Source organism: Dromaius novaehollandiae, chromosome 2 (assembly GCF_036370855.1).
Source record: "Dromaius novaehollandiae isolate bDroNov1 chromosome 2, bDroNov1.hap1, whole genome shotgun sequence".
NCBI classification, from domain to species: Eukaryota; Metazoa; Chordata; class Aves; order Casuariiformes; family Dromaiidae; genus Dromaius; species Dromaius novaehollandiae.
In genome coordinates this window covers 1,975,221-1,994,544 of record NC_088099.1, presented here as the reverse complement: position 1 = coordinate 1,994,544, position 19,324 = coordinate 1,975,221, and the positions used below count along the sequence as shown (strand labels likewise).

General features: G+C 44.5%; 1 protein-coding gene across 3 annotated transcripts in view; it reads left to right on the top strand.

Moving 5' to 3' along the window:
- Positions 1 to 17,968, top strand: part of PTH1R (parathyroid hormone 1 receptor) — a 137,705-nt gene extending 119,737 nt beyond the window's left edge. For all 3 annotated transcript variants that reach the window (XM_064505642.1, XM_026095997.2, XM_026096008.2), the window contains 4 exons: positions 2,875 to 2,969; positions 4,741 to 4,882; positions 6,105 to 6,146; positions 7,032 to 17,968. In XM_064505642.1, the coding sequence (XP_064361712.1) occupies positions 2,875 to 2,969; positions 4,741 to 4,882; positions 6,105 to 6,146; positions 7,032 to 7,394 (642 nt within the window). In that variant the 3' untranslated portion in view covers positions 7,395 to 17,968. The remainder of the gene's footprint in view (positions 1 to 2,874; positions 2,970 to 4,740; positions 4,883 to 6,104; positions 6,147 to 7,031) is intronic.
- Positions 17,969 to 19,324: the final 1,356 nt, after the last annotated feature.

The window sequence follows — 19,324 nt, the reverse complement described above, 5'->3', positions numbered from 1 at the left end:
ATCAAAATTTCATTTTGTGGAAATTCTCCACCTGGCTCTAGCAATTACATTTGCATCTTAGAAGAAACAAATCATCAAGCCCATGTCGTAGTCACTGGAAACGAAGTAGCAGGATAGAAGAGAAAGTTCATATAGTTCAAACAGATGAATGCCAGCAACCCCATTGCATTTAATTTAAAGCCCAATTAGCAGAGGAGAAAGAGCTCAATTGAGGCTTGTCCTTGTAAAAATAATGTTTCTCCATGGGGCTCTGCTGTGCCTGTACTCTGACTATTTGCAAATGCAGCTATTTATCATGCAAAAATATTCTGTGGGTTGTTTCTGTTTAATTTCTGTGGGTTTATATTGTTCACTTGGCTGCCTTTTCAATTCCCATACTGGCTGGTCATATGTTGCTGGATGAAATTATGCATTTTCTGAATGTGCTTGCAGAGAATTTGAAGTCTGAGGAGTTTAAAATCCTTCCACTCTACTGCTAACTTCAATGTCATTCGATTGTCTGGATTTCTTTTAAAACTTGGCATGTGTTTTAGGAAAAGTCGGGGGAGTTTCCCTCCTGACTGCGATAAGGTTGGACATCCTCAATTTAGCTGACAAATGCAGAACAAGATCGTGTTGTTGCGACTTTGAAGCTAGAAAAGCTCATATGAGAAACACAGCCTGAATTTTCTTTCAGATTGGTTTCCAACGAAAATGAATTATATGCCCCCAGGCTGTGGGCTTCCTTGCCTGTCGGTCTATCCATCCCTCCCTTGTAACTTTTGTGCCAGTCAGTAAATTCCAACCAAATGTAACTGAGGAGCTGGGGTTGCATAGATGTTTAATTCCCACAAACCTCATGAAAACAGTTAAATAGATATAGGAGAGAAGTTCTACTAATGCCCTTTTGAGGAAAAGGGTCTAGTGCAAACTTACCCCGTTTTTACACAGCGGCGAGCTGTTCCAAATGAACTTGCACCTCGTTAAAAGAGAAAGAATCCAACCACAGAAGACAAAGCCATAGCAAACTGGGCCATGTTCATTCAGCTGCTCAGGGAACTACTTGTTTTAACAGTCAGGATAATTAACCATTGGAACAACTTAGCCATGGTTGTGGTAGGATCTCCGTCATGGAAATACTGAAATCCAGATCTCCAGTAGCTCAAATGAAAATGAATACAAGGAGGTCTTATAGAGTATTTTTTGCAGGAGATCAAACTAGAGGTTCACAATGGTCCCTTCTGGCATAAAACTATGAGCTTGCATGTGGCATGGTAATATTTTTCCTTCAAATGCTGCTATGCTGGCATCTAGGAAGTCAAATGACAGCCGCAGGCCTCCAGAGAAGCTCTTAGGCATCAGCATTAGCCCAACAATGTGGTTCTGCCCAGGACAGGCAGTTCCACTGACGCTTCTGCATGGGACCTCGCCATGTCTCCACCAATGGGTTTGTCTGGGATTTCCGCAAGCGTAATCTTGGCCCCAATGAAACCAATCTCCAAGATCCTCCAAGGGGCCAGGTATCCCTTAGACATATCCCTGTTTTTCATCCCTGTTAAGTGGCAGTATAACCATGAGAGGTCATTGTCACATTGTGCTGCGAAGGGTCATCACAAGCATGTTCTTGTAGGACTGGGTCAGCTCTTTTCAGCAGCCAGACAGAAGATGTGTCTACAGAAGTGGCTTGCTGAATAGGAAGTAGATAGCTTTTCTGCCTCTCTGTCCCCGCAATTATAGGCCAATTTCACTGCACTCCCTGGACCCCAGGCTAAGTTCCAGAGGTCAGTGGACGTTCATTAGGCCATGAAAATGATTCATATCACTGCACAGAGTTTTAAACCTGGTGGCAAAGATGATGTGAAAATTGCTGAGGGCTGGCTGTGGTCCACACCTCAAAATGCTTGGTAACCACTCTCTTATATACTGTGATAATATCCAGTTAGGAGTCTGCTCACCCACCTCCCTGTTTTCTTTCAATCTCTTCCTATCTTGCAGCATTTCTTGGTAAGGGGCTCAACTCACCTAACCTCATGCAAAAGGGAGCCCAGGCTTGCTAGCTCTTACAAAGGTATTTTCATTTACGATGATCACACTTTTACAGAGAAAGCCCTTCCCTTCTGCTTCTCTCAGCTTGCTTTTAAATGTTGCTGAAAGGTGCTGAGCAGGCAGAGACTACCACGGTCCTTACGGCAAACAGTGATTTCAGCAAAAGCAGAGAAAGTCCACACTGCCCCAGCCCTCCTCTGCTGTCCTGCCAGTATGCTTTGACACAAGCTTGGAGGGACTTTTCTGCTAGGTTGAAAGGGTGGTTGTTTCCAGGCTGATTTTCAGTTTAGACCAGTTCTACCCTTTCCAGAATTTACCTCTCTTGCATGAACCACTGCTGAGAATGACGTAAGAATGAAATTCACCCATTACCAGCTCACTGCAACATCAACTCTCTCTGAAAGCCAGGGTTAATATGCTTCTTATGGGAAGCTGGGGCCATTTTGTGAGGTGTCTGAGTAAAATTCCCTGTAAGTGGTTATGTAGGTTTTGCTCACAACATGACAAATGCTACAGCAAGACAGGGCAGGATGGGGACTCCAGAACAGAAAAAAGAAAGAAATCCTTCCCTATCTCCCTTGCACAAGAGCAAGCTAAAAGTCATTCAGATCGAATATACCTGGCCTGATCTAGTGAAACACTGAGTCTTTCCTAAGGGAAAACATCACTCCCACAGCAGAGGCTCTCCCAGGAGGAGCTAGACACACACTGGGATCAGAAGGTGACCACACGCTACAGCCCCTTGACTCATCTTGTCAAGGGGAAAGAACTGACTGGATGACTTTAGCATTGGCTGGGATCTTTTTTAAGAGTTATCCTTCCTTTGTTGTTTTTTTCCCCCTCTTCTAGGTAAATTTTATTCTTTTTATCAATATTATCAGAGTCCTAGCAACCAAGCTACGGGAGACAAATGCAGGGAGGTGTGATTCAAGACAACAGTACAGGTGAGTCACATTCCCTCCCCACTTTTCTGGAAGACATCAAAATCCCCGTTTCTCCCCACTGACTACAGAGGAAGCCCAGGGTGACTGGTTTAGTTGGAGATGACTTTAGACACCTAAAATGAGATGAGAAGAATCCACTTTCCATGTCTGGTAACCCAGAGTGAACCAGCAGCAGTGCAGCACACACTCCCCCAACCTTCTAAACCCAACACGGGAGACCTACCTCACAGGTCTCTTAGGCCAGTACCCCTCTTCTGCCTCCCCACATTGGTGGTACTCAAAAGATCGGTCTCTGCACCTACAGAAGAGCCTTCCACTGTGGAGCAGCAAAAGGCAGCCTGGACCAATGGATAGGACTCAGACATGGGAGATATAAGCCCAACATCCTCTGCTAATCCCAGTCTTCTGCCACCTTGTTAAAATCCTTCACTTTGACCTTGTCTTCTCAGTTGCCCTCTGCTTGCTTGTCACCCACGAGCTGCATTCAGACAGCAACTGGACCTTTTCTTGAGCTGGGGCCTGTGTGAACTGCTGTGTCCAAATGTTCATTCACCCTAGAGATTTTTCATCATTGACAGCTTTGAACCAACAATGCAAAAATAAAATCCATGCTTATACTGTCCAGGCCCCTGAACCTTGACCAATTTATTTACTTCCCTCCATGCTTTGTAAAACCTGGACTATTTGTTAAACCTGCCCTTCAGCTAGTGTTTCAGTGCTTTTGCTGAAATGAAGAAAGATTCCTGACTCTTCACAGGAAATCTGGCATTTCCTCATTTGTTTTGTTTTTCTTTATTCTGCCAGCTCTTCTCCCTTAATAACTTAGGATATTTGTAGCATAGTCAAAACTGGACAGAAAAAGTAGATTGCTGAGACATCTCGGCTTCATGAGAGCTCCTCAGGCTTCTCACAGTCTCTCGAGCTGGACTGATCAGCACGAAGCCTGAGCTGGGGAGGGCAGAATGAGCTCGTCTGCCAACCATGAGCTCATTGCTACCATCTCACTCTCCAAACACAAAAAGTTTCATTTGAAGCAGGAGTGGGATTTGGCTGGAGAACACCTCTCTTTTTCTTTTTCTTTTTTTTTTTTTTTTAACTGCCATGTCAGGGCTCTGATTTGTCTATTTATTTATTTCTCCCTGGCTCAAGTTTGATATTAATTATGGTTTGGATGGGTCCTGCTCCTTTTAACATTTTTAATTCCCTTGGTGGTTGCCAGTTGCTGGACAGAGGAGGTACCAGGTCTTTCTGCTACTGATGTCCACCCTTCCCAGTAATTGCCTGCCCTTGGTGACTTGCTGTAACTCTTGGCAGAGGGTTTAACCCTTCAATTAACTCACTTTTGTTCCCTCAGGGACAAACTCGGCCAAGTGCTGGGGGCTGCACTGTACGTGCCCTCCCTGCCCTGCTGCAGTCTTATGCCAAGATGGACGTGCTCCTCCAAACAGGGGCTTTCCAGGGGCTATTGAAACCCAAAATGCTCCCTAAAACCAGTGACCTACCACCGCTCTAACCCTGGAGAGGGTTAGACTAGCGCATGTTGGGGGTTGGACCACATGGGTTCACATGTCACAAGAGGTCCGACGGCTTGAAATTGTGGGTGGACACATTGCCTGTGCAAATGTAAGATATCCAGGCCCAGGCAGGGTGGGTAGGTGAACCAGAACAAAATTATGTGCTACGCACACCCAAAGTGTGAGGTGGACCCACCAGACTGGGAGTTTTGCTCCTTCCCCTAAACCTCTTTCTCTCCCTTTCCTTGTTCCTACAGGAAGCTGCTGAAATCTACCCTCGTCCTTATGCCTCTGTTTGGCGTTCACTATATTGTTTTCATGGCTATGCCATACACAGACGTGTCAGGGATTCTTTGGCAAGTTCAAATGCACTATGAAATGCTGTTCAACTCTTTCCAGGTATTGTGACTGTTCAATTAGGGGGACAAACTATGAGAATTTCAATGCAGAAGAGAGGGAAATTAGAGTTCAAGGTGTTCTCTTTGGAAGCAGAGTTGTTTTTTCAGTATGTCAGATTTCATTCACAAGGTGATTTGACATTATTTTAGCATCAAGCATGTTTTACATTCGCAAAACAGAGGGTAAAAAAGGGTCAGTGTGTCCAATAAAAAGTGTTCCTGTTGAAAGATAACTTGCCCCATAAATTCCCTTTAGACTAAGGTTAGAATTAAGCTGTTAGAGCTCCACAGAGACATGCTGTTTTAAATCAGCTTGCTACTTGCTTGTCCCAAGTTCTGTTTCAGTCCTGTGAATAGATCCCTCAGTTCTGGGTTTCGGCATAATGCATATTCAGTTCCAGGACTGGTCCTGTAGAAGACACTGCAGGAAAAATTAGCACCTCACTACAAGCTGTGCTTTATAGTCACTGCGCTCCCTTCCAAGAGATTAACTTTTGGCTCGCTACCTATCACTGTGGATGCCTGGCATGGATGACGAAAGGCAGACAGTGGGACTGGCCTGAGGAGAGTTTAGAGAAACTGTATGGGAGGTGGGGATCCAAACTTGCATTCACGTGCTTCAGCAATTCCTGTTGGGTGCCAATGGAATAAAATAATGCATTACTGCACCAAAATCTCATTAAAATATTGCCCAACAGAAGGATATGGATGGTTTGCTCACATCTGAATTTTCTTGCTGGTTCTACTCAGCCAGTTTTGCCCTGTGCACAGGCTGCCCCAGTTGCAACCAGGGCTGGAAGAGTCCCATCAGGGCCATCTTCCATCATCCAGTCCTACAGCAGAATCACCAACATGTAAACCACTGGAAATGTTCATTGAGTTCCTTCATAAACCCACCACCTTCCCAGGCACCCATTTACTGTCTCAGAACCTTTGGAAAAATTCAGCAGGAGGATGGGGGGCAAACAGACATTTTAGCTAAGCCATGACCAAGAAGACTTACATAATCTATCTACTTTGGAGATAGTCTGCAGGGAAATGGGTATGTTCATCTGTCTCTCATACACTACTGAACAATGAGAGGTTTTTTTACTCATATCATATTCACCATATTATAAATATTAATTTCTCAAGAACACAGGGATGCTGGGCAGAAGCATCAGGAAAGAGATACTCAGAGGCAGCAAGATTAACATTAATGTGTTGTTTCTTCTTCCTTCCAGGGATTTTTTGTTGCCATCATATACTGTTTTTGCAACGGAGAGGTAAGAGTCATCAGCTTCTTCATTATTTCCCGTCTTTGTTAGATTTATTCCAAATCTTGATGGTTAGGTGGATGCACATCAGTGCAAACCCACTTATTCCAGAGAAGCAACTCTGTTTTGCACAAAGATCCATCAGTCCATGTAGAAAGTTCACATGCTCATTTTTGATCATATGAGACATCCAGGACAATCTGTCACCATTAAAGGAGCTACCAGAAGTAGCTACTGGAAAAACTATTGTCTTTCTTTTCCCAGCCCAGGTGCTGCTAAGTGCTGCTTAATTTATGATCTGTCGCAAGAAGAGAAGTGGTTAATAGAGTAGCTGCCTAATCGGCAAACTTTTTGTTTGTCTAAGCTTTGCTGACTTTTTTTTTAATGTCTAAGCTTTGTTGACTTTCAAGAGTGACATGCTTTAGCTTTCAGACAACTCCCAAGCTGTGTCTGTTTACTTTAATTCTCTCCGTATTTGCAAATTAAAAAACTAGATGGTCAGTGCAAGCGTATTGGGAAAGAGTAGAGCTGCTTTCATGGGCCAGCACAAGCCTAGTTTGACCTAACTTTATAGATGTCCATTCTAAGGGGAAATGTAATTACAGATGGCTTGCTTAGGCCCTTAAGCATAAACTCAAGATGAAATCCATGCCATATGGGAAATAGGTCTCATCTTAACTTTCTCTTTCCTAAATTTCTCCAGTGAAGCCTTCACAGTTTCCATCAGGGCATTTGTCAGGATCTAACATGAATTTACTGTTCCTTCCAGTTTCATTCTCCAGAAAGTTCCTCACCCATTTTGTCTATGGGTGCTACTTCCTTCTGATGACTTTCTGCACTTATTTCCTCCCACTCATCCTTTTTCCCCCACTCTTGTCTCTTCCCTTTTATCAGGTCCAAGCAGAAATAAAGAAGTCATGGAGCAGATGGACATTAGCACTTGACTTTAAAAGGAAAGCACGAAGTGGGAGCACAACCTACAGTTACGGACCAATGGTTTCCCACACCAGCATCACAAATGTAGCCACGAGAGGGGCACTTGCCCTCCACCTCAATACGAGACTTATACCAGGGACCCTCAATGGACACCGGAACTTGCCAGGTTATGTAAAAAATGGCTCAATTTCTGAAAACTCCATGCCTTCTTCTGGACCAGAGCAGTACAACAAAGATGAGGAGTACCTGAATGGCTCTGGGCTTTATGACGGAGACAGACCCACAGTACTTGTTGAAGAAGAGAGAGAGACAGTGATGTAAAGAGAAGAGGAGGAGAAGTGAAAAGGATGAAAAAGGTTCCTGGAGAGCATTTAGTGGGCAAAAGAATATCAGGCCACGCATCGGATGCCAAGGGTTTCCATACAGTTTCTCTGTTCTGTGGAACAAGAGGTTAAGTTATATGGGAAAAAAAGTGAGCCACCAATGTGGCCAGCCGTTGATCACATACATATACCCAGTGATCTAAGTCTCCCTGGTGTTAACGGAGGCAGGGCTATCCAGACCTGCGGGCCTTGCTACCTGCCGAACAACAGAGATATTGAGAGTTTGCAGGGGAGGGTTGCACAGCAGCACACAGTCCTTTCACCTCTTGCAGACCATTGGCAGCCAAGGAGGAAGAGAGTCTCACCCAGTAGAGCAAGAGTCTAGCAAGGATTGTATGGTGCCATCTTCTTGCAAGGGTACAAGCCACCCTGGGCATCACCGTCACCGCTTCGGTTCGGTTTGCTCTTTCCTTTTAAAGTCTGTCTGGTAACACACACACAACCCCAGGGGCTGTAGCTGCCTGTTCGTGCAGTCTAGCACACAGCAGGGGCAGCTTGGTACGACCAATCACTTGGGGCATGTTCTTTGCATGGGCAATATCACTTGTCATCAAAACCATGCTCCTCTGGGGTGGGCAGGATTAACAGCTCGCAGTTGCTGGGTGCAGGCAGAGAACTGACTTCTCCTTTCCCTGATCTGAGCCCCAGTAACAAGCCAGAAACCAGTGCAATTTTAGGATGGAAAATGCAGTTATCAGAACGTGTGACATTTTCATTCTTCCAGATTTAACAGCAGAGAGGGGCCCACCCTGTTTGCTGCAAAGTGAGTTGAGACAAGGAGGGAAATCAGCAGACCTTCAGCATGTGTGTGCATGTGTGTGTGCAGCTAAAATCGGGATTGCTAACTCAGCCCTGCTTTCTTGTGGATGCTCATGAAAAAAACCTTCAGTCATTTTTTTAAAATCTTTAAATTGCTTTTCATGCTCCTCTCCAAATTTCCTGTTTCCCACTGGTCCAAACCCTCATGAAGAGAAAGACTTCTTTGGAAGTTTGCCTATTTCACCCAGAAGCATGATCTGCCAGATACATAGGCAGTTTCATGAGATCTGAAGTTTAATTTGCTGAACAAAAACATAGGGATGGTCACCTTCTGAACATCTTTTTAACTTTACCCTTCTTTGTGGTTTGATCATCAAATTAGTCACACACGCACACAAGTACACTGGGCCAGATTCTCAGCTGGTGTAAAAATGTAGCTTCAACCAAAGTCACCAAACTCACTATGTTCAGGTGAGGAACCGTTAATGCCTGCTTCCTACAGGAAGGAGAGACCAGGAATATTTTGTCACTGTGCAGCGTTTCCCTTGCTGGTGGTTTTGGCGAGGTGTGCCAAAAGGTCATTTTCTGACATATTTCGTGTTCAGCAGCATCAAAGAGGTTTAGCTCTTGCTGGCTGACAAAGCAGCGCACTGTGTTGAAGGCATTTCACACGAGCTGAGCATCTAGCGATGGGTCTTTGCCAGTTTCCAAGCGTGATTCAGAATTGCCCAGAGATGGGCAATTAGGAACGGCAACCAAACGTCCTGCTCCAGCACATGCTTCCCCAGAGGAAGGACTCCGACTGAGCCAGCCTGAATCCTCTCTTGAGCCCCTATCATAACACTGCTATTCCCTTGCTGCAGTTTAAAAGCCAGCTGCTCATGGTGCTCTTTTCCTTTTCTTTTTTCCTTTTTGGCAAATTTCCAGTACCTGAAGCATTCTTGACCTCACCTGGCTGTTTGCAATAATATGCAATAGGAAATATTGCAAATAAATGCAATAGGAAAGAGGTATTGTGTGAGTTTGCAGAAATCCTTTAGGATGTGGCTGGAGTCTATGGGAAAAGCTAGTCTCTATCCCGATCCTTTAGAGCTGGCTGGTGGGTCACACTCCTGAGATGCACCCAGTCACAGGAACCAGCTTTGTTGTCTTCCAAGGGCAAATTAAGGTCTAACTTCCCCAAAATTCTGAAGGAGGCCAGGAAAGGCAGTTGGGATCTTGACTCTGCTTTCTGTCTCTCACATCTTCTTTACATAACCTTTCAGGTTCGGGCCTGATCCAAAGCCCAGTGAAGTCAAGCAAAAAAAAAAAAAACACACCTCCCCTTGACATCTCTGACTTTTGGATTGGGACCTGGGAGGGGACACGGTGGCTGAGAGGCAGACCCCTGTCAGGCACTGAAGCACCTCTCCACCAATTGCAGACATAGGCAAAACGTTCTTTAAAAGTCGGTAATTATTTGCAATGTTTGTTTTCTTGCAATGTGTTAGAATGAGTCAAAACTCATCCTAACCATTTACCACGGCAGCTATTGAAACATCCAGTTCTCAAGGAATAATCTTTTTCCATGCTCTCATTCTTATTGTTGCTGTTATTATGAATAATAATGACAATAATAACAACAGTAATGTAGAGAAGTTAAGTAATCTCGCAAAAAAAGTCAGCTCGAGTGAAAGTTTGGCATGGAGAGCAAGCCAGCTCTGGAGAAATCTGGGTCAGCCCAGCTACACTCACTGCTTGCCTTTTCCTCGCAGATGCTGGCATGGCCTCTGGAGGGAATCAAAGGGAGCAGAAGTTATTACCAGTCAGCCATCAGAGCGTGTACAGCTGCGTTATTTAGCATCTTACACAGCTGAACGGCCAGCAAGAGAGAAGCACATTAAATATGCTGGCTCTGACTTTCCACCCTTTCAGAAGTACCTTGTGCTTAGATCCTGCCAAGTAGATGCAATGTCCCTCCTGACTTTCTCACTCGAAGAAATTTCTTAGTATCATTTCCCTGCTGGAACAAAGCAAAAAAGACAAAAAAACCCACCAACAACTCACTATTTACTTGTGTTTGTTACAGAGAGCTCTGAAAATCACTTAGTAAAGTTCAAGGAATTAGCAAAAGCCATAAAATTATTTATAAATAAATACAACACCCCTCATAAATTGAAATGCATTCGTCACTGTATTGCATAGATTAAATGCCTAAAAATTGTTCTGATTGCTAAATGCAGATAAAAGTTACATGCACAAGGCATGTACAGGGGGAACAAATCTTTTCTTGAACATTTCAATTACAAATCACACGGAACAGATTATTTTTCTTAGTGTTCAGGCACATGAACAACATTGCATATAAAAATTAGGAAACTGCCAATACCCAAAGCAGGAGAATAAATCTGTTTTTAAGGCAAGGCAGAGTGCACATTTGTCAAAACCCGTTCCTACCTTTCCCATGGAGATAACAAAGACTGCAGAGAACAGTTGACTGAGTGTACAGGCCATGATTTATCAGCTAGCAATCCAAGCACATCCTCTACTGATTTTAGTGAGGAAGGGATCAAACCTGTGTTGTCTTGAAGTAGAGAAGGAACCACAATTTGCAGCTGTGATTTTCCCTGAAGGAGCAAGCAGACTGGTCCTTCGGACACTTAGACAAAGCCACTAGATTTGGGGTGTAGTCACCTTCAGTTTTCTGCACCATCAGGAGATGCACACATTTCACACGGACAGCTTAGCCCCCCAAAATCTGACCCCTGGCCCAGTTTACTCTGGCTCCCCGACTATAGAGTTGGATGGATGGAGTCTGATGGGAGCTTTCAGACTAAGGCCTGTTTGATTTACTAGTGTAGACATATCGCTGAAGGCCTCAGAAAACAGAAAAGTGGCAAGGTGACAATGAATTCTTCCGTGATCCATCTGGTGACCATTGCAAACCCTGCAGGTGGAACAGCTCCCTTTTGTGCCGGTTGTCCTGATTCAGGTCCAATATGGGACAGAGGAGCAGAGAGAACAGATGACTTTGGGATTGGTTTGCAAAAAGCACATGGCAGAGAGGCTTTCTCAAGCTCACTTGAAGGAAGAGTCAAAGGGCCCAGGCAGTTAGTTGTCTGTATTCTTCAAGTTTTCCCTCCTCCACGGTGTCAGCTTTGTATCCCTTTTCTTCCCAAGGTGCAAAGCATCTGGAGACACTCAGAAGTCCTACAGACCCTCTTACCGCTCTGTCTGCTTCTCTCAGCCTTCTGGGCTGGCATGGGACAGGCTGTGTACCGTGACATCCCAGCTGACTGGCTCACTTGGGGATGAATCTCCTTGCCCACCTTTGGGATGAGCGCTCTCTTCTCCAGCACCACTGAGATGCTGAGGTTGGGCAGGGAATTTCACCCTCTGGCAGGTTCACCTCAAGGGCTTCTGCCAAGGAGCCCTCTACCCAGCCCAGCACCTTTTCTCTTCCCATCCACAGCAATGCAGTCAGCTTATCCTCGTGAGCCCTTCCTCTTTCATCTACCTCTTTTCTGGACAGACACAGAGCTGTTGATGTTCCTCAGCCTCATGTTTCTTGAGGAGGACTTTCGGCAGCATTGTAAGTTCTGCTTTGCATGGCTGTGTGCAGATGATTTTTACATCTTCTGTAGATGGCTTTGCCTTGGGTTAGATGAGATCAGGTCTTTTCTCATCTCTTATACCATCCTTCAACTTTATTCTTCTTATCTGACACAAATTAGAGCCAAATCAGCTCAAAAAGTTCCCCCAAAATCAAACTCTTCAGTCAGGGATTGGTTTCAGTTGTTTGTTTATAGGCAATTGGCTGAAAGATGTAGAACATCTACAGCACTGGTAAGAATTTTTTATTTTTTAAACTATGAAAATAATTAAGTGTGAAGACCTTCAATTTTTATTGATGTTTATTATTTTGACCAAATTAATGGCTGGCTTAAAAGGTTTTAAATTTCAGAATGTGATGCTTCAAAATTGTTAAGAAACCTCAGTCATAAGTTCAGTTTTCCTGCTTTTTCACTGACTGATTTTTATGCACAGTTCTGCCTAGAATACATTGAAAGCTTTAAGCAGGATTACTGAAGATGAGAATTATCACTATGTCCCTTAACTCAGCTGAGTCTCTCTGGTCAATGGCCTTTTCACCTGAGATAGGACTGCATGAAATGACAGAAAGCACTTGAAGTGTTGCGCTTTAAGGAAGAGATTGCATGAATCTGTGAAGTCTTTTCATGTGCGACACCACTTCTCACTGCCATATGCACACTTTTCCACCTGTTGGTGCCCATGCATTTGCTGAAGAGCCTTGTCATGAAAAGGCCTGTTGCAGTAACATATATTGCAAGGTGTTGCATTGTTTTGCCCTGGATTCTGCAGTTTTCTGATGGTTTTAGTTCTCTGTCCATGGGTAGCATCAGGTGATACAGCCACTGGCAAAATGCCATCTCCGGGGCTGTAGCAGGAGAGAGAGCTTTCTTCATAAGGCAGCCTGAGTATGAGAGATTCAGAATCAGGGAGCCAAAGCAAGAAGAGCCCAGAGCCTTTTGAGACAAAGAAAAACTGATCTGTTTTGTTATTATTCCCTCCTGATGCAAGTGAACACCCTCTCTGCCTTGATCTGAATTTTATGCCATTTCAGCTGTAACAGGAAACAAGAGAAAAAAAAAAGTGGCAGTGTTTTCCAACTCTTTGGGGTAAGCTGGAGGGGTTTGATATCTGCTTCCTCAGCCATGTATCCTGTGTCACAAGTGGGCATCGCACCAATGGCTGCAAGCTAGAAACTGCTTGGCAGGTGAGGAAGTTCTGCTTCCAGGCCTTGGGCAGGTTAACGTAGATATTCTCAGTGTCCTTTCCCCCCTCATAGAGCCTGCTGCGGGGAGAAATCATATTGCATCCAAAGGCGTGTTTGGGGGAATAGACTTTGTTGAATGAGTTTCATACTGGAACAGATTTGCTGTTTGATTTTTCTTTTTTACTTCTACTGCTATTGCTGATGGGTTGCCATGTTCTGCAGAGTAAGTGGAGGACATATATGACATCCCTGGCCAGCTACAGGGCTTTTCAAGCATCCAGTGCAACTCTCCAGACAGTAGATTTTATATCCCATTCCTCTAGGGTATCTTGAAATGAGAAGAATATTAAATTGTAAAGGAAATGAGTTTGCAAAAGACCCTATAAATAAATTTCCATCAAGATTGGCCAGGACTGTCTGGATTTGCCTGGAAAACACGATGGTTCATAAATTGTATAAATAAAAGAAAGAACATCCATCTCTGTGGGCATTCATTCGAAGGCAGTTTTCCTGTTTTTGCCCACAGACTTGAAAGATTGAACATACTGGACAGCAAAGACTGTTGGCCAAAAATAACGTCCTGGTTTGAAGCAGCAAATCCTGACACCTGTATAAAAGTTATTGGCCTTATCCTGTTCCACCCAAACCATTTTTTTTGGCCTCCCATAAAATCAAAACTCAAGCTTAGCTCTTAGCAAAGGTTGCGATAGCGAAAGAAAGCAGAGATGGGTTGTTGGCACTGTAGATGTAGGTTGGCACTTTTTTGTGGGGGGTAGTGCTCAGTTGGCGAGAAAGATAGTGCTAGTAGTCTATTTTCTGTGGCCTTTCCCTGTGATGCTTGTGTCTCTGCAGCAAATTGCCCAACAGCAATTGTGAAATGAGTTGGGATGAAGAGACATGCATGGGCACTCTACATTGCCTGAGCATGACCGGCTTCTGGTCTCCAGTAAAGTTTCTAAATGTCAAGCCCAGCTGAATCAAAACCAGCAGTCTTGTGCTGAAAGTCTTAGCCAGAAACATTGCTGATGTGCTTCACTTAGCTGTCAGTCCTGCGTTAATTTGCTGTCTCTATTTCAAGCCTTGTAGTGGACAAAGGATCTTCTAATCAGGGTGCTTCTTTACTCAGTGCTGATAGACATCTTCACTGATGGTCTCTTTGGTCTATAAGTTGTTCTGGAGATTTAAGAGCAGGGTTTTCCTACCAAGAGTCCAGCGGTTTCAGCTAGTCTTTTTGCAGTGCTGGCAGACTCTCCCATGCAGCCAGTTCACCTGGAGCACAAGGCTGGCTGGTAGCCCAGAAGTACAGAGGAAATAGGACCAGAAACCATTTAAGATCTTTGAGGCTTCTGTCCCCAGTGGGTAGAAGCTCCAGAGAAGGGCACCAGCAGGGCGGACAGACACACACATACACATGTCTCTCTGAGACTCAGGTTGGATGGAGTACCTTCTGTACACTTAACTTCTTTTTTCCAAACTGGTCCTACAAAACAACTCTGAAAAACCTATTTAAAGAGCTCTGTTACTAGACGCCAATCTCAGCTCTTCAATACAAAGGCAATCCAGAGCATCAGAATGGGAACATGATATGCCTGGATCAGCTGCACAGTACTCCAGTCACACAGTACCCGTCACCCTGGCTTCAGAGTGCAGGTACCCTGGTAGAGACTGACCAAGCAGTCTTTGGCTTTGATGTATCTATGAGGAAAAGGCATAGAGAATAAGAAAAGGACTTACTGCCCCTTAAGCCACACTTATGAATGATCATAAACAATAAATCAGTAATTAAAAGTTATTCTTTGTTTATTTCATCAGGTTCTGGTGGATGCTCTGATGGTTTCTGCATAGTATCTGTCTTTCTGATTTCTCTGGAGCGGAAGGAGTTCTCTGTGATGGACAGAATAGATATAATAAATGGACAGAGTCTTTCAAAGCTAGTCTCTAGGGCAGGACAGTTAGAAACAGACCTGATGTTGATTTTTTATTCATTGGCAGAAGGCAGGAGCAACTCTGTTGAAGTTAATCAAGTTAACTAGGTCTAATGCCAGGGCAAAACAGATACGAATCTTCAGGACTCATGTACAATTTGCATAACGGAATTAAAATAAAGCTTCTAACTCTAGCTACAGAAATGCTCTGCAGAGAATTAGAGACTGGGCTTGCTGTTCGGGATTAAACAGAAGGACACCCAAGGCATCATCCATCACATAAAACAGTCCCATTTTATCTGTTCCTGTCCAGATTAGCCTGCTTTCCCCACCGCCATACACTGTGGCCATGAAACCATAGTCTGCTGTTTCAGTTAGTAGGGGGTTTTCTTAGCCTCCTTTCTTTTTCCTTTTTTTTTTCCTGTCCTGTTTCCATGTGAATTAAGATCCTTCAAATTTTCATGCTGTCTTCCAGTTTTGAGCAAGCCCCACAGTTTACAAAGTTCAAGATAATATCTCAACATTTTGCCAGGATTTGGGAGGCAAGTGGGAAGAAGAATGTGAGAAGCTAATGCAAGTCACAGGGGAGCATTAAAATCAAAATCAAACAAGGTTCCTGTGAAACCTTTCCCACAGACCAGGGAAAGGTTTGCAAATCTTGGCACAGCACTTCAGCCTCAAACTGAACTTGCTCGTGTTTTGTCTCATAGAAGAGCCTGAGTCATTCGGGATGACCTGCAATGCTCAAGCAATGCCTTTCTGTTGACTTCAGAGGGCTTGAGATTAGAGCTGGTACACTGCTATTAAATGTGCTTGTTCCCAGAGCAAGCACTGCAGGTGGCAATAGTCGAAGTTTAATGCTCTGATCCGCTTAAGTGTTTTACGTGTCATTCTCTAGATTGATGCACCAGTGCTGCTCCAGGGCACAGCTGTCCCCCGAATGGCCTTTCCATCTATGGCACTGCACCGATCTGGGGCTGCCTGCTGCCTGAACGTGCCCCTTCATAGCATTCAGTGCTGATGGGCAGTGCCGCTGTTTCGTAAGCGAGCCAAAAGGCAGTGTTTGCAAGAACAGAGGGCAGAGGGTTTGTCCGAATTCAGAATAGACTTGCAAGACTCCACCGAGGCAGGGCAGGGCTGGAAATCAGTTCCGAGTCTGGCGAAGAGCACAGGGAGCAGGAACAAAAGAAAAAGTTAAGGAATAGCTGCCCCAGATGAGCATCACTAATTAGGGAGTCTTAAAATCTGGCTACTTTTCAGGCAGGCCACCCTGTCCAGCACGGATTTGACAAAGGTGGACTCTAACGCACGATTGTGCTCTCTTCTAAACAGGAGATGTCTTGAAAAAGCAAATGGAGGTTTTAACAAAGTCCGTACAACTTTCTCTTCATCCTCACTGGCACGTCTTTCCTTCCTTTTCTTGCCAGATAAAAAGGGGCACATTAGAGCAACCTCAGCACGAAAACCTGGGATTCAGACATATTTCTCTTGGTTCCCACAGAGCAGCTTCTCCCTGTGACTGCAGCTATTGTTTTCCTGGCATATGAACTGAGGAATTTGATGGCATTTGATTATCTTCCTGCGACTGAGGGTTAATCATTCTGGACTAGTGATGAGGAGTACAACAACACAGATGTGTTGGCATCAGTTTGGGATGAAATCCTGACCCATGAAAATTGACACCAAAATGTCTGTTGATTTTCATGGAGTGGAATTCACCCATAAATTCCGAAAAGAAGGATAATGATCCAGACAACTAACCTCACCCTCCCTCCATCCCCAAAACATTACTTGCCCCCCGTATTTTCCAGGGTGGCTTTTTACCTTTGAAAAATAGCACTGCAGGACCAGAAAGTAGAGACAAAAAGGGAGAAGATGATCTGAACCATCAGCCTCCTCTCCTGAAATGCTTCATGACTGACAAAGTTATGGCTTTCATATTGGGGTCAGCTTCTAGATGTGGTGATTTACGACATGATAGATATTTGGATAGGAAAAGGCATGGGATTAAAATGTTTGAGATGGATGGGAGTAGTTACTGTCCACTGCGTTTCCAAATGCCTGGGCCTACCTCCTCCTAAATAGAGCTACAATTTCTATGTGGAAGGCTGCTTAAAAAAACTTAAATGAAGGATATTCTCCAAACAGTGCAAATATTAGGTACCTAATGCAGAAGAGGAAAACAATGACCTCACCAGCAAAGCAGCATCTATTTAAACCAGAGCATTACAACAAGCTTGAGACCTTCTAAATATGGAGCTGGATATTTCCTGCCAGGCTCTGCTTTTACCTTTACCTTTTTTTTCTTCTCTGTCTAAATTAATCACTTTTCCTTGAGGGCTGCAGGGGAGGATGAGCAAGAGGTAACTTGCTATTACAGGTGAAATGTCTCAAAGGCCAGGTTTGGTGAGATAGAGCTGGCTGTGAGGGAAAGTCATTTATTTGGTGGCAGGAGAGGCGTAGCCAAGCACCGTAATCCTAACCCATCTCCTCAGACCATCCCCACGTTCGGAAACACTATGTCCATCTCTTGCCATTTTCCAGAGCTGGGGACGTGCATGAAGGGACAGACCTGCTGCTAAAACTTGTTGCTTCTTCTCAGCAGCTTCAGGGCGACCGAGCCATGGTGGCCACCAGAAGTAAAGAAGTCTGGGCATTAGAGGAAAGACTCAGCCATTCCCAGCGGTCTGCTAGGCTCTGTCCAGTGACTTTGCTTTCAGGGTATTGCCTCCTTTTTCTCTAGTCTGAGCAGAGGAAAAGGAGCTGGGGTGTGTTCTTCTCCCTCACACGAGTGCTTTCATCGAAGTGGTGTTAAGATCTTGTTTCACTTCAGAAGAGGGACAAAACTGAAAAACTAAAGGACAAAACTGTGATTTCTTTCTATGTGTTACGAGGACATTGCCTTGTGTGTGTCGTCAAGCAGGCATTTGGTTTACATTCCTCCACTTCTGCTTTCTGTATGGACCAAAGTAACGAACGGAAAACGACAAACCACAGGTGTATGTAAAAAGAGAATTAAAATAAAAAGAAACCTTTATTGATTCTCACAAACTGGCAATGGCAAATATTTATTTTGTGTCATTCCCTGCCTATGGGCCTCAATGCGTCCAGACACCTTCGGGGCACTCTTAGACAGGCGTGTGATACATATTCCAATGTGTCCACGAGGAAGGGGCTTCATGAGATCCTGCCACCCATTAAGGAAACAGAAGGATGGTTGTCTCAGGAAGTCCCCTGGGGAGACCTTGCACCAGGTGTCTCAAATAATCCATTTAACTTTGTAGTTTTCAGGAGAGTTAGGAACAAAACTAGTTGCTTCACATCTCTACCTCCTTCTGGATGGTAGCTTCTGCAGACACACTAACTCAACTGCTGAAAAATATCTCCTATACAAACTGTTTAGCTCCAACTACTTCAATAGAACTACGCTGATTTACAGCAACTGAAGTTTAAGGCCATTGCTCCAAGAGTCAGTGCTTAGCCAATGGCATTTATTTTGGTGAAACACAATGCTTTGCACAGGAGGAAGAACTAGGCAAACAACTCCTTACCCCAACATTTAGCGTGTTGCATATACTGTGTGAGTTGTGTAGCATCACTCCAGCAGCAGTTTCACTCCAGTAATACTTTCAGAAAAACGCCGTGCTGCTCATGCAGGCATGTCAACGTTCCTAGCCTGGCTAACCAGGCAGCGACTACAGAGGGAAATAGGGAGTAACCACTTTCTGCTTTTTTAGATGCATAAACACTGAATGATTGGCCTGATTTCAAAAAGTGCTCAGGTCCCAGCAGCAAGGAGTGGGAACACTGCTGACCAAAGGCAGTTGCACAAACACGTGTTCCAGATGGAGCTCCATGGGTTTTGGCTGTGAATGAGATGGGCTACTACACAGATTGAGTGTCTTGATCCCACTTGATAACATCCAGAAGAGAGAAACAGAGGACAGCAAACTTCATCCCAGTTGCTCTCTCACAGACAGGTAGCACTAAACCAGCAGCCCAGATTTCCTCATGCTTTCAAGTGAAATCCAGTAACAAAGTTCCCAAGGGAACAACATCCATATCGCGGAAGGTGTTCACCCTTACAGGCTTCCTCACACTTATGCCAGGGGGTTGTTGACAGTGTGATTTGGTGTCAGACCTGCTCCTGACTGCCATCCCATTCCCGTTTTCTACACACAAGCAAGCTCTACTCACAGGTTTAAATCTGAACTGCGGAGCTCCCCAGAGACAGGTCAGGTATAGCCCAAACCTTTGCTTTGAACCAAGCTTTCACTCGCCTGAATAGATAGGAGCAGGGCTGAGCACACTGCAGCCCATCCACCTCCAGATGTCCTGGCCTCAGTTCTTCCCTAGCACAGCATGGAGGATTTGAGACCCAGTACAAGCAGGTAAATGAACAGCCAT